Source organism: Salvelinus sp. IW2-2015, unplaced genomic scaffold (assembly GCF_002910315.2).
Source record: "Salvelinus sp. IW2-2015 unplaced genomic scaffold, ASM291031v2 Un_scaffold1058, whole genome shotgun sequence".
Classification (NCBI taxonomy): Eukaryota; Metazoa; Chordata; class Actinopteri; order Salmoniformes; family Salmonidae; genus Salvelinus; species Salvelinus sp. IW2-2015.
The window spans coordinates 256268-271225 of NW_019942711.1; the positions used below are offsets into that span (position 1 = coordinate 256268).

The 14958-nt window shown below is 46.6% G+C and overlaps 1 protein-coding gene across 1 annotated transcript in view; it reads left to right on the top strand.

The window, feature by feature from the left end:
- The window catches only part of LOC112069616 (microtubule-associated serine/threonine-protein kinase 1-like), a 74780-nt gene that overhangs the window by 29571 nt on the left and 30251 nt on the right, over window positions 1-14958 (top strand). The window contains 4 exon segments of the mRNA XM_070438605.1: window positions 8557-8681; window positions 10570-10731; window positions 12174-12232; window positions 12426-12531. Coding sequence (XP_070294706.1) covers window positions 8557-8681; window positions 10570-10731; window positions 12174-12232; window positions 12426-12531 — 452 coding nt within the window.

The following is a 14958-nucleotide window of genomic DNA, read 5'->3' on the forward strand; positions in this document are numbered from 1 at the left end:
AATGATTATCCCTCTCAAACACACGAGCATCCTCACACACACACGCAGAGAGATTGAGACAGAGTGCATTACTTTATGACATTACTCCCCCCCCCCCCAACTCCTTTCTGTCTCAAATTAGTCCGTCTTTTGAAAGTTTTTCTTGGTATAAGCCCTTCCGCTTGCCAGGTGGCCCTATACCCTTGAGACCACGATCCACAATGTACCCCGTTCTATTTTTTGTTCCTATTTACAAAATCAAACAGACAGGCCTCAGCCCCTCCCTCCTTCCCTCCCCTCCTCCCTACCCCTCCCTCCCTCCTCTCCTCTCTCTCTCTCTCCTGCTCTCCTCTCTCTCTCCCTCACTCTCCTTTTACTGTCGTTTTGATTTCTACCGCCACATCACTCAGACACGGTATGACACATTCTAAAGGTATGAGGGAGCGTTTGCGACGACATTTTTCAAGGGACCCTGCTGCTTCCTGACTCTCAGTTCTCAACTGCTTCTCGTGCTTAGCCTTACGCCTAAGACTACCCTCAATACCCGCAAGCAACATGTAATCCGACGCACCACAAAGTACAAAAATATAAAACAAAGGGGCACTGTTAAATAGGTCAGTGTGTCCTGAGGGATGGGGATTCTGTTTTGTAATACGTGATGTTGTTCCCTTCCTTGTTTTTATATCCTTCTCTGTATCCCGCCTCCTTCCATCCATCATCGGTTCTCCCTCATCATCAATCATTCTGTGTTTCTCTCCCTCCCCTCGCATCACCTCATCTTATCTGTGTGTCTCTCCCCTCCCTCCATCACCTCATCTATCTGTGTTTCTCTCCCTCCCTCCATCAGACCTCATCTATCTGTGTTTCTCTCCTCTCCCTCCATCACCTCTATCTTTTCTCTCAGACTAATCATCTGATGTTTCTCTCCCTCCCCCATCACGCTCATTTCTATTATGTGTTTCTTCTCCCTCCCTCCCATCACGCTCATCTATCTGTGTTCTTCTCCCTCCCTCCATCAACCTCATCATCTGTGTTCTCTCCTCCCTCCATCACCTCATTCTTATCTGTGTTTCTCTCCCTCCCTCCATCACCTCAATCTATCTGTGTTCTCTCCTCCCTCCATCACCTCATCTTATCTGGGTATCTTCTCCGTCTCTGTGTTTGATGTAGCAGCTAAGTGTTACATGAGAAGTGAGTTAGCATTGACAGTGCAACTGATGGTTTGTGCTTGTAAGGTCACCGAGTGTGTGTGAGTGTGTTGTGTGGTGTGTGGTTGTGTTGTGTGCATGTGTGCGTGTGCGGTCGTTGAGTGTGTGAGTCTCCATCTGGTTTTGTATTTCTGCTCAGTTCTGCTGAGGAGCTGTTCGAGGGCTTAGAGTGTTTATGAAGATTGCTGTTGTCAGTGGTTCTACAGACATCCTCTATGTACCAGCTATAGAATAGGAGTATCATTATTTGAGGTCTTAATATAGTATTTACTAAATAGTGACTCAAATGAAAGGTGACTGTTTGATTATATCCATGACTCTGTTTAATCAGTTGACTCAGTGATGCTGAGATAAACTCTTGTTGAGCGATGACTGTAAGGGATACGTAGCTCTCTGACACATAGAATATTCTTAAAACCAGAGTTCTAGCCATGATCAAGATCATTTCGCTTTAATCTCAGAGAATCTTCTCTACTGTGCCCCAGTCCCTCCGACTCCCAATGACTTCATTCTCTCCTGCTGATTGGCAGGGATTAGTTGCCTGTGGCCTGTTATTACTGCAGTTTATTAACACACACACCAAACACCACGAAACCACCCACAGACAGAGAAGATACTCGATCTAGTCAGCATGCTGATTTAACAAGACAGCTTTTGCTGATGTGTATTTTCATAGAATTTGTGTGTTCAATCATCTCATTAGTGCCCCTATAATTAAAACTTTCTAACAAATGTTATATCTTCCATTACACTGCAGTGTAATTAAGATCTGTCAGACTTTACCATTTTATGTTAGGCTGGTCTCTGCGTACATCATGTTCACAATGGCGATCCCTATTTTTGAAGGACATGCCGATTATCACACTACATTACTGTCCATCACATCCTTCAAGTCAAATGGGCCTTTAGCAATGTGGAGAGAGCAGTGAGGGAGAAAGAAAGGGTAGAGGAAAATGAGAGCGGCGAGGAGAGGGAGTGAGTAAGAGGCACAGGGCCTCCAGTGTGTCAATATCTCTTTCTCAGCCTCCATCAAGACCAACACACTGGGTATGTTGAGCAGTCTGAAGACCAGCACCAGGTCGTCTCTCTACCACTCTCTCTCAATCTCTCTCTTTCCCTCTCCCTCCTTTCTTTCTGTCTGTATCCAGCTCTTAACAGTTTAAACACGAAAGATATAGAGGATGCAGAGAGAAAGAGCATGAGCAGTAGAACGTCCTGGCATGAGTGTCTCATTCAGCTGTAGTCAGGCACATGCGTGCACACAAGTCTCTCTCTTTTTATGTGGTGGTGGGGTGTTTCCTGTGTGTTGTTATGTAAAATACAGATGTAGTGGGTGGGTGTTTCAGGATGGAAGAGTGAGAGGTAAAGAAGATAATGAGGGAGGAGAATAAAAGGAGAGTATAATGAGTGTTGATAATCAGGGACATGTATTCCCTCAGTTGCTGGCTCAGGTTACACTCATCACAAAAATATCAGGAGCGAAACAACACTGCTCCATCCCTAACCTCCCTAGACAACCACCACACACCACACAACACACACACACGCACAGCGCACACGCACACGCACACGCACACGCACACGCCACCCACACGCACACACACACACACACACACACACACACACCACACACACACACACACACACACACACACACACACACACACACACACCTCCTCTTCATGCCACACCGTAACCCTTACAAACAAACAAGGCCATCAGACCACTATTACCAACAGTACTTAACAGGTAGACTCAATAATATGAGGTAGATGCAGAAAGTAAAGAGCGTAGTGGGCAACTAAGCATGCATTAAAGCACCAACCAATTGTACTTCTTGCATGTGCCTGGCTCCATGTGTGTCACATGTGAAAGCAAACCCGTGCACATACGCAAGATACTTGTTTGACTGAAGTAAGTCTGCATTCTCATTTATAACTCAATATATCTCTGCTGCTGGTTGCAATGTCATCGCTGGAATCCTACCTTCAAACAATGCCACACATACACACATCGAAGGAGTGTAAGTGTGGGGGTGTCAAGATACCTGGGCCACTCCAGAATCCATGTCCTTCTGAGTGGTCTCCTGTCTCTCAGGGGATGTTTGGATTCAATAGCAGTAGCTTTGGTGGAAGTGGTAGCATTACTCCTCTCTTAGAGTAAAAATCATTTCAGTGGAGTAATGGGGCTTTTATTCTCTTTGATCTTCTTTAGTCCCGTCGGAGCCTGACTTCAGTTCCAGGAAAAGTCTACCCCCTCAATACTGAATCTGAAGAATGCCACTCTTGACACTGTCCACTGTGTCTCTGTCAGCCTCTATGTTTCTAGACAAAATAAGGGATCTTTGTTTATCAAAGACAATAACAAGAAGCTAATGTTTTGTCTCTGAGACTGCAACGTCAAAAGCTGTTCTAGCTTTGAAGTAAGCACCTAGACCAGTGGTATTCAGCGTTGGAGTTGTAATTTAATTTTTTTTAAATTAAGAGTGAAGATTATTGTATGGGACAATATACAAACGTTTTTGAGAAAGATCATTTGAAAATTGTTATTTTATTGAGTAAATGTATTTATTGGTTTCTTTTTTTATTGGAGTGTCGATGGGGTGCCCAGAAACTCTTCCATTTTTTAAAATTTTATTTTACTGCCCTGATCTACGGTCAGTTGTGATTTACCTACAGCCCCCACAGTAGTATGGCATTGGTTGAAGCTCAATGTTAAATTCAGGTACACAACACTCTCCCTGCCTCTGGTCATGAGCCATCTGGGTTGTTAGAATTAGGAAAACAATAAAATGTATTGCCCCGACCTAGCTCAATATCTAGGAGTCGGATAAGAACAAGACTACAGCGTCCATAAAGTGACTATTAGACTTGCCACCTTTTGGACTGAATACGTTTGTAGGGGCAACAGTTTTGATTAAATGTATAATTTATCAATCTCACGTGCTCGTTTCTGTCCATTAAGAACAAACGATGTGCTACCCTTTTGTTACATTTCTGACAACGCTAACACCCAGCTAGCACAGTGGATCTGGACCGATTCCGGCTGAGAGTCGGGGCACTCGGCTGAGAGCTAGACTCAGCCGAAGTCATGTGGCCCGAGTCTGGGCCGACTTCAGCAGTATTACTTATGGCTAGGTTGTGGGGATTGAGCTTGGGCCAATTCCGGTGTCAGTTATCTGGCCCAAACGTATTACTTGGGGCTCGGGCAAATTGTGGCTACTCTCTGGCAGATGAGTACACAGGCTGCTTTATATAATTAACATTTTATTATTTATTTATTTTCCCATATTTTCTCATTGTTTCTGTGATAAAAAATACTATTATTTAAGTAGTGTTTTAGTATTTTGATACTTTTGATGAGCATTAAAACCTTTGCAGATCGGGCCTCCTGAGTGGTGCAGCGGTCTAAGGCACTGCAATGCAAATTGCATTGCTACAGATGCTGGTTTAATACCCGTGCCGACCGGGAGACCCATGAGGCGACGCACAATTGGCCTAGTGCAGTCCGGGTTAGGGGAGGGTTTGGACGGCCGGGATGTCCTTGTCCCATCAGGCTGTAGCGACTACTGTGGCGGGTCAGGCGCTGACATGATCACCAGGTGTACGGTGTTTCCTCTGACACATTGGTGCGGCTGGCTTCCGGGTTTAGCGTGCATTGTGTCAAGAAGCAGTGCGGCTTGGCGGGGTTGTGTTTTGGAGGACGCACGGCTCTCGACCTTTGCCTCTCCTGAGGCCGTACGGGAGTTGCAGTGATGGGACAAGACAATTGAATATGATGAAAAGGGGGTACTAAATAAATACAATTATTTAAAAAAATTGTGGATGGGTATAATTTGTATGTATAAAATGTATAATAGTAATATAAAAAATGACTAAATCAGGTAATTTTGTATACATTTATTTAAAATTGCATCAAGCCACTTCTGGGGGGATTCTGGAAAAATGCCGGCAAAATCGGCTGAATTCCGTTAGACGGATACATCGTGTCGATTCTGGTCAATCATTCATTTTGATTTCCGGCCGAGTCCGACACCCGATTCCAGGCCGATTCAATCAGTTATGGCCCCCCGGAAAAGGGCCGCTTCTGGGCAGATTCCTCATGTTAGCTGGGCATCTTTTAAGCCGAATCTCAGGAGTTCTAAAACCAGACCAAAGCACTTGGATTGCGCAGCAACAGCGCTAGTAGCTAGCTTTCACCAGTCAGATGAGAGGCAAGCTACAAGCTAAGGAAGCTAGCTATATTTTGCTATGGAAGGTTTTTCACGTGGCRGAAGTCATCTGTGTAAACTGTTGGCCTTGAAACTTGCGTGTAATCAGAGTACAAACAAATAAGCACAACTAAGATAGCGAACGTCCTTGGCTGCTATTGCCAGTTAGCTAGCCAACTAATGTTAGCCAGTAATGTTAGCTACAAGCTAACAAGGCTTTAACATTAGCTGTATGGACTGATCATGAACCGGCACAACTCAATGTTGACAATATCTCCCACATTCTTCCACAAAGCACAGCTAGCTAGCTAAGTAAAGTTCATTGTCAACACCAAACCTTGGTAAACTGCCACGCTGGAGAGACTGGAGAGACCAACTCTAAACTTTCAAGAAATACGTTGTTGCCCCTCCGTCAAATGCACTCCATCCCTACGGGACATCCCAGGGACACATTGCTTAACATCAGGGTGGCGGATTGTGTTSCCTGAAATGCATATACCAGATGATTGATAGAGTGCCGGGCCCTCTCTATGCACTTGTTTATCCTCTGGCCCCACTGGAACATCCAGCTCCTCCGCTGCGCGATATCAGAGAAGACCACTGTTGTCCCGGGAAACATTCGGATGACCACCTCTAAATCCATGCATCAGCTGCACCAGTGCCGTCCCCTTGGTATATCCCAAGTCGTTTCCACCGAGGTGAAAGACTAGGATGCCAGGGGGAGAAGTAGGATGTCAGGGGGAGAAGTAGGATGTCAGGGGGAGAAGTAGGATGCCAGGGGGATAAGTAGGATGTCAGGGGGAGCTGGCGCAGAACACAGAGCAGTTTGTGCCACTTCATGCCTTGCTCTCCGAACCACCTAACGTGACAGTCAAGAATGTATGTGAATAGTTCATTGGTAGGCTACATGTTGATTATTTGTATATTTTCCAGTAGCTTGCTCGATTGTCATGTTAAATGAGATCAGGGGTATTTTTCCAGTTTACTCCATATTGGCTTAAATGTGTTTCTGGTTTTTCACTTCCCTCTGGAAAATCAGCTGTTAATATTAAATAAGTACTAATAACTACATTATTTCTGTTACCATTGTTGTGCTTGTGAATATCCTTTATTTTTCGGCTTCAGACCAATGCCTACTTCTTACTTACAAAGTTTGTTTTTGTTTTGAACAGTTATAAGGATCTGGGGAAGGTGAGCTGATCCTAGATCTGTGCCTCAGGGCATCTCGTATGGATCTGGAACTTGTGTCTCAGACAGCTGTAAGAGGGTCAGTAGAAGGTGACTACGCACTGTTTGACTTCTCTGGTGGCGGTAATGAAATTAGGCCACACAATTTGACATTTAACACACAGCATCCTTATGTGGTCCAGTGGAGCTGTGACAAAGCTGTGTTAGTCAGAGCTCTGCTTGAGAGCTGGCGTGTCCATTTCAACATCTGTCAGTCAGTGTTTAAACTTTCCGGGACAATAAAGCCACATCCATCATCTTCCAGGCTGGAGTGGCATCGCCTCTCCTCAGGTGTCTGTCTAGATTGGGTTGCTGTGATGTGCTGACGCTGGCGACTTTGTCCCAGCCCATGGAGGTCAGGAGGTGGAGAGGATGCTGGGAGATGGAAGGAATGTGTGACTTTGGATTGACTGAGAAGATTCTTGATGGCTCTAGATGGGTATAGGTGTTGAGTGTCAGGATAGAGGACAAGACAAGGCACTCTCTTTTTCACTGTAATATTCTTCTCTCTGCCCTGGTTTTTCTTTGCTTGGTATGTCATCGATTGTGGTCACACAGTGTAGCCTATACAGTACTATCACAGATAGAACAATGAGCCAGATGTTTCACCGGATGTATAAATCTGAAGCATACGGTTGGAATTTCCACTCACCACCAAATATAGTGATGAGAGGAAGCCTACTGGCCGGCAGTGGGAGAAGATGTAGCAAGATGGGTTTTGGCTGACATTCTGCACATTTTCTCATTGATGAAAACTGGACTAAGTTTTGTAGACTTTACCCTTTGCCAAAGTTTAGAAAAAATTGAATTGTTTAGGGAGTGGTCGAAATGTACACAATTGTTACCTGGTGGAAAATGGGGGAGGGTCATGCTTTTACAATTTCAGTCAGGGGGAGGGTTTAGTATTTTTCTATTTTGTCCAGAGGAGGGTCATCTAATTTGTAATCAATTAACGGGGATCCTGAGTGGCGCAGTGGTCTAAGGCACAGCATCACAGTGCTAGAGGCGTCACTACAGACTCGGGTTTGATCCTGGGCTGTATCCCAGCCAGCCGTGATTGGCCATAGGGCGGCGCACAATTGACCCAGCGTCATCCGGGTTATGGGAGGGGTACGCCATCATTGTAAATAAGAGTAAAGATTATTGTTCTTACCTGACTTGCCTAGTTAAAAACAGAACCAAACCTATTGCAATAGTACATTTAAGTGCTGGCGGTAGACCTTTTGTCAGGTTTTGGCCAAGACTGTTCGGGTTTTGGTCACTAGATGTCCCCATTGCACCTTTTTTGTACCTTTTGTTTTTCTTGCTCTAATTATTGTTTGCACCTGTAGGTCATTCCCTTGTTAGTATTTAAACCCTGTGTGTTCCTCAGTTCCTTGCTCAGTGTTTGTAAGTTAGCACCCAGCCCCAGCCTTGTTTTATATAGATAATTCTCTTGTTGGATTTTCCAGAGGTTCTCTGGTTTAGTTCTTGTGTATTATTTGAGTAGTCTTTTGAGATTTAGTTCTGTGTATTATTTGAGTAGTCTTTTGAGGTTGTTTTCCCTGCTGTTTTTTACCACTTTGTGGAGTTTCTTTTGTATTTGGAGGTTTTTCCATTTTGTGCCTCTTGGCTTTATTTTTGGACATTGTGGATTTAGTTTCTTTGCCTGAAGATTTTGTTCTTTAATTAAACCACCATCTCTAGTACTGCTGTGTCTGCCTCATCTTCTGGGTTCTGACGATTATTAGTGACTGTTTCTCGCACCGGGTCCTGACAGAAACACTGAGCCATTATAATGAACCAGAGGCAGCCAGTACCCAGGATCTTTTTTCCATGCTGTCCCACCACGAGGGGACTGTCCAACGCCACGAAAGCTGCTCTGGTTCAGCAAGAGGCCTTAATGGCTAGACATTCTCAACTTCTGTCGAGATGCTGACTTCCATTAAGCAGATTTCGGATCGACTTTCCCCGGCAACCGCTTCTGCTCCAGTTCATCCGATTCAAGTGCCCTGGCAGTTAACCCCCTGGCTGAACCTCGTCTGCCGCCTCCCCAACGGTTCTCAGGGGATCCGAGTGTTTGTAAGGGTTTTTCACCCAATGTTCTCTCTCCTTTGAGCTGCAACCATCGTCGTTTCCCACCGACCGGTCCAAGATAGCATATATCATCACCCTGCTGTCGGAAAAAGCCCTAGCCTGGGCTACTGCTGTGTGGGATGCCAAAGTCCCTGCTGTGCCAGCTACTCTACCTTTGCTGAAGAATTCAAGCGAGTGTTTCAAGGTCCTACCAACGGCCCTGACTCAGCCAAACGCCTCCTGACTCTCCGCCAAGGTCGGCGCAGCGTGACGGACTATGCCATCCAGTTCCGCACTGTGGCAGCAGCAAGTGGCTGGAACGACGAGGCGCTCACAGTGTGTTTTTTGAAGGTCTTTCTGACACCATCCAAGATGAACTGGCCACTCGGGAACCACGGACACCTCGAGTCCCTTATCAAGTGGCTTCAGCATAGACCAGCGTCTGAGAGAGAGAGAACTCAACCGTAGACCGCTCACCCTAGCTCCTATCGGTTCCAGCTCCGAGTCTCCACCTTTATCCTCGCTGGCTCCACCAGAACCCATGCAGGTTGGACGCATCTCCCAGGCTGAGAGAGACCGCCGGTATGAGGGAGCGATGCTGTCTATATTGCGGCAAACCGGGCCATTTTCCGCTCACGTGTCCGGGCTCCAGGGAAACGCACTCTCCCGTGCAGGCCTGGGAGGACTGTAACGGGGAACATAACTCCTCCCATCCATCCAACTCCCGCCTGCTCATTCCAGTTACCCTTTCCTGGGACGACCACGAGTTTTCTCTTCAAGCCTTGGTAGACTCTGGAGCCGCAGGTAACTTCATGGATGGGGTCTGGGCGAAGGAGAATGTGCGTTCCTTCTGAACCTCTAAGTGACCCCATAAGGGTTACTACGTTGGATAGAAGCCCTTTGGGATCTGGACTTGTCACTCGTGCCACTACCCCCTTGCGACTTTCAGTTTCCCAACACCAGGAAGTGATGAACTTTCATCTGATCTCCTGTTCCGAGTTTTCCTCTTCGTCCTTGGTTATCCCTGGCTTCACAGCCATAACCCTCACATCGACTGGTCTGTGGCACTATCAAGCAGTGGGGTCCTACGTGCCAAGCCACTTGTATCTTCCCGAGTTCCCAGAGTTCCCTTCCGAGTCTCTAGAATCCATCGACCTGTCCCGAGTTCCCGAGTGTTACCATGACCTCAAACTGGATTTAGCAAACAGAGGGCCACCAAACTACCACCCCATAGACCTTACGATTGCACATCGACCTGTTGCCGGGGACCTGCCCTCCCAGGGGTCGGATCTTTCTCCCTTTCTCCTCCCGAACGAGCTGCTATGGATACCTACATCAAGGACGCTCTGGCAGCAGGCCTCATGCGCTTCCATCTACCTCGCGGCGGAGCAGGGTTTTTCTTTGTGGCCAAGAAAGACGGTGGATTACGACCTTGCATCGGCTACCGGGGACTCAATGCCATAACCGTCCGTAACCGCTACCCGCTCACCCCTTATGGCCACAGCCTTTTAGCTGCTCCAGGAAGCAGTTGTCTTCACTAAGCTTGACCTGCGGAACGCATACCATCTTGTGCGGATCAAACCGGAGGACGAGTGGAAGACCGCGTTTCAACACGCCTACTGGTCACTACGAATACTCGGGTGATGCCCTTCGGGCCTGACCAACGCTCCGCTGTGTTCCAAGCGCTCATAAAACGATGTGCTTAGGGATATGGCTTAACATCTTTGTGTTTGTTACTTGGATGACATCCTCATCTTTTCGAGCTTCCCTTCAAGAACACACTAAGCATGTCAGACAAGTGCTCAAACGCCTCCTAGACAGCCATTTGTACGTTAAAGCCGGAAAAGTGTTGAATTCCATTCCTCTCGAGTACAATTCCTGGGATTATAGTGGAACCCGCGGCGAGTCCAGATGGACCCAAAAGGTAGGGGCGTAGCGGATTGGCCCACCCCCAAGTCCGTTAAGGAAGTTCAGCGTTTCCTGGGCTTCACCCACTTTTACCGCAAGTTCATCAAGAACTTCAGCTCGGGTGGCAGCCCCTCTCTTCAGCTTGTAAACCAAGGGTGGCAACACAAGGTTTCTGTGGGGAGAGAGCTGAGACGGCCTTCCAAGGACTCAAGCAGCGCATCCTCTCTGCTCCCATCCTGACACTACCAACGGCGGATGAACCTTTTGTGTGGAGGTAGACGCATCAGAGGTTGGGGTTGGAGCTTGTCCTGTCTCAGAGGGTGAGACAAGAAGCTTCATCCTTGCGCCTTTTCTCTCACCGGCTACCCCGGCCGAGAGGAATTAACGATGTGGGGATCGTGAACTCCTAGCGGTTAAGATGGCATTGAAGGAATGGAGACACTGCTCGAGGGGGCTTCTCAACCGTTCAAGTGCTTACGGACCACAAAAATCTGGAGTATATCCAGCAGGCGAACGGTTGAACTCCAGACAAGCTCGATGGTCTCTTTTCTTCAGCCGATTTTCAGTTTATCCTCACCTATAGACCCGGGTCGAAGAATCTCAAACCGGACGCTCTTGTCACGAATCTACTCTCCTGCCATTCGAAAGATTACTGACATGACTGTCCTTCCGGGCCGCTAAGATCGTGGCTCCGATCTCGTGGCAAGTGGAGGATACCGTGAAACAAGCCATAAGCCATCGAACCGGGCCCTGGAGGAGGTCCTGCTAATCGGTTGTTTGTTCCCAAGGCAGCAAGGTTCCCAAGTCCTTCTGTGGGGCACTTCCTCTCGCCTCACCTGTCACCCGGCGTAGGTCGCACCTTGGAGTTCATCCAGCGTAAGTTCTGGTGGCCCACCATAAAAGAAGACGTTGCCACTTTCGTCAAGGCCTGTTCCGTGTGCTGCCAGGGCAAATCCTCTCACCTCCGCCCTCAAGGACTCCTTCACCCTCTATCTATTCCCCACCGACCCTGGTCCCATATCTCGGTTGGACTTTTTACTGGCCTTCCTCCGTCCATGGTAATACTACGATCCTAGTCATCATCGACAGGTTTTCTAAGGCGGCCAGGTTTGTTCCCTTGACCAAATTACCTTCTGCCAAGGAAACAGCTGAGTTTGGTGATAACCATGTGTTCCGAGTCTTTGGGATTCCGCAAAGATATGGTTTCCGACAGAGGTCCCCAGTCCGCTCAAGGTTTTGGAAGCCTTCTGCCAACTCATAGGGCCACGGCCAGTTTATCTTCAGGGTACCATCCGGAGTCCATGGCCAAACTGAGAGGATAAATCAGGAGCTGGAAACCACCCTCAGATGCATGGTTTCCAACAACCCGTCCACATGGTCATCCTTCATTGTTTGGGCCGAGTACGCGCACAACACCTTGTGCTCCTCCTCCACTGGTATATCCCCGCATGAGTGTCAGTTTGGCTATGCGCCTCTATTTTCCCGGACCAGGAGGCAGAAGTCAGAGTGCCTTCAGCCTCGAGGTTCATCAGACGCTGTCGGCTTACGTGGAAGAAGGCACGTCTTAATCTTCTGCGTCCTCTCAGCAGTACCAACGACAAGCCAACAGACGTCGCCTCCCGGTTCCTCCTGTACCCGCCAGAAAGTATGGCTCTCAACTAGAACTTACCACTACGGGTGGAGTATCGCGCAAGCTCCCAGAGGTTCATCGGTCCCTTTAAGATTGCCAGGAGAGTCAATCCCGTTTACTTCGCCTGCACTACCCAGATCCTTAAGATCAATCCAACATTTCACATTTCTTATTAAAACCTTTGTTTTTTCTCCCCTTATCCCGGCAGCAGACCTCCCCCCTCCGCCCCCGTGTCATCGGTGGCCAGTCGCTTTATTACCGGTCCACCGGATACTGGATTCCCGCCGGGTTGCAGCGGTCCTGGCAGTAGTCTGGTGACTGGGAAGGCTACGGTCCCGAGGAGCGCTCCTGGGTTCCTGCCAGGACATACTGGACCTGACCTCATTCGTCAGTTCAGGACCCTCCACCCTGAGAAGGCTGGTAGGACGTCAGGAGCCGTTCCTAGGAGGGGGATTCTGTAGGTTTTGGCCAAGACTGTTCGGGTTTTGGTACTAGATGTCCCCATTGCACCTTTTTTGTACCTTTTGGTTTTTTCTTGCTCTAATTATTGTTTGCACCTGTAGGTCATTCCCTTGTTAGTATTTAAACCCTGTGTGTTCCTCAGTTCCTTGCTCAGTGTTTGTATAGTTAGCACCCAGCCCCAGCCCAAGCCTTGTTTTATATAGTAATTCTCTTGTGTATTATTTGAGTAGTCTTTTGAGGTTTGTTTTTCCCTGCTGTTTTTACCACTTTGTGGAGTTTCTTTTGTATTTTGGAGGTTTTCCATTTTGTGCCTCTTGGCTTTATTTTTGGACATTGTGGATTTAGTTTCTTTGCCTGAAGATTTTGTTCTTTAATTAAACCACCATCTCTAGTACTGCTGTGTCTGCCTCATCTTCTGGGTTCTGACGATTATTAGTGACTGTTTCTCGCACCGGGTCCTGACACCTTTAGATTCGGGGGTGTGCCAGAAATATGTTTGCTCACAGGCAAAAATGATCGGCGCAATGCTTGCGGTGGCACAAAAAGGTCTGGGTTTAGATGAATAGATTCAGTGGAGTGGGTGTGTGGTCTCGATTTAAGCGTCTATTTTCCAAGCTTAAAAGGATAAACATTTAACACGATGGGCCAGAAAAAGTTGAATACATTGGTCATGCTGTCAATCCAGCATGCCTTCTGCCTTGTTCAAAACAAATGGAAACTCGGAACTGGGAAATCTCAGACTTCAGAGCGTTCAAGACAAGTGGGAACTCTGAAAAAAATTTGCTCCGACTGGTGTGGTGGTTCATTTCTTTACTATCAAATGAGGAGAGACAAACTTATCACACAAGTCAGAGTTATACTCAAACTAAATCTTTAATAGTGAGAGCTTTGCAATAGCGATGGCTGGTCGACGAATCACCATCTCTGATGATCCGTTGAGAGCGCCGAGACAAAAGTACAAAGGTCTTTTATAGCCAAGATACACCCCTTTCAACCTACATGACGAACAACAGATACATAGAATTGGTCACAAGGTTAAGATTTGTATGAAAGATACTTATAATACATAGCAGACAGTATCTGCTGTGTCAACAGTTTTCATTGTATAGAGACCAGTGTCTGGCCCTCCGACTCCAAACTGGAACCATCTCTCCCTGGTACGGTATAGAACAGAAACATTAACTCATGCTCTGGGATGCTCTTTAGGTTTTATCACCCAAAAGACATGGTAAATCTCCTGTCAGTTTTATCTCCCAGAGGCCCATCCTCAGTAGAACACAATAGTTAAGAATACTCTATTCTGGTGAATAAAACAACCATGATGCAATAAAAGTATTATAACATAATCTTGCAATTTTGCCACACTGGGAAAATACGTTTTGAACGGTCATCCAACTTGGAATTCCAAGTCTGGAACTTGAGCCTCTTTCTAGAGCTCCGACCTGAAGATCACTGACATCATGATTCGACTTTGGGTTTTTTTCTTCAAGTTTTCAGTTGCCTTGAAAGCACCATAAATCCAGAGAATGCCAGACTTTGATGACAAAGTTTMCCCACCAAGGACCTCCGCTCCACTCCTCTGTTCAAGTGAGCACAGCACAACATGGTGAGTTAAAAAATGTATTGTATGCTGCTGCATAAATGCTGTAATATGCCAGGGAGATATGTATACTGTAGCTAAGAAAGTAATACTACGTGTATGTTGTGTAGTAAGCTGTTATTAGCCCATGTGCCTCACCCTAATAATTTGGCCCCTTTTACCCTCATAATTTAGCCATTTGTTCTGACTTGGTGGTGCACATGTAGCCTATAGCCTATTTTAGTGAAATAGTCAATTCTGTGGCTGTACATTTCAAAAGTGCTGAACAAATAGTTATATTGACTACGTCCATCCTAGCTCGCTCATTAATGTCTTAATCGAAATTATGGATTGCCTCTTATCCGCTCGTCATCCCCTTATGCCATAGTTTGTACTTCTAAATTGTCAGTAGATTTTTTTTTAAAGGCAGTAAATGAGGCTGAATGAACTGTTTCTCTGCCAGACAAAGCTCCACTGATAGCCAGGTGTAGCAGTGGTAAGGAGTCACTCCATGGTGCTGAAAAGAAAGCTCTGCTGTTGGAACAGCTTTATGTAGACCCTAACAGTTTCTGGGCACRGTTTTTCCCCACAAAAGGGGATTATTACAGGCAGAAATACTCCTCTGCAGTTTAAAATAAATAATTATGTAGAATGAAATAATAATGAAATGAAAAATGTCTTATTAGGCTATACAGTCATT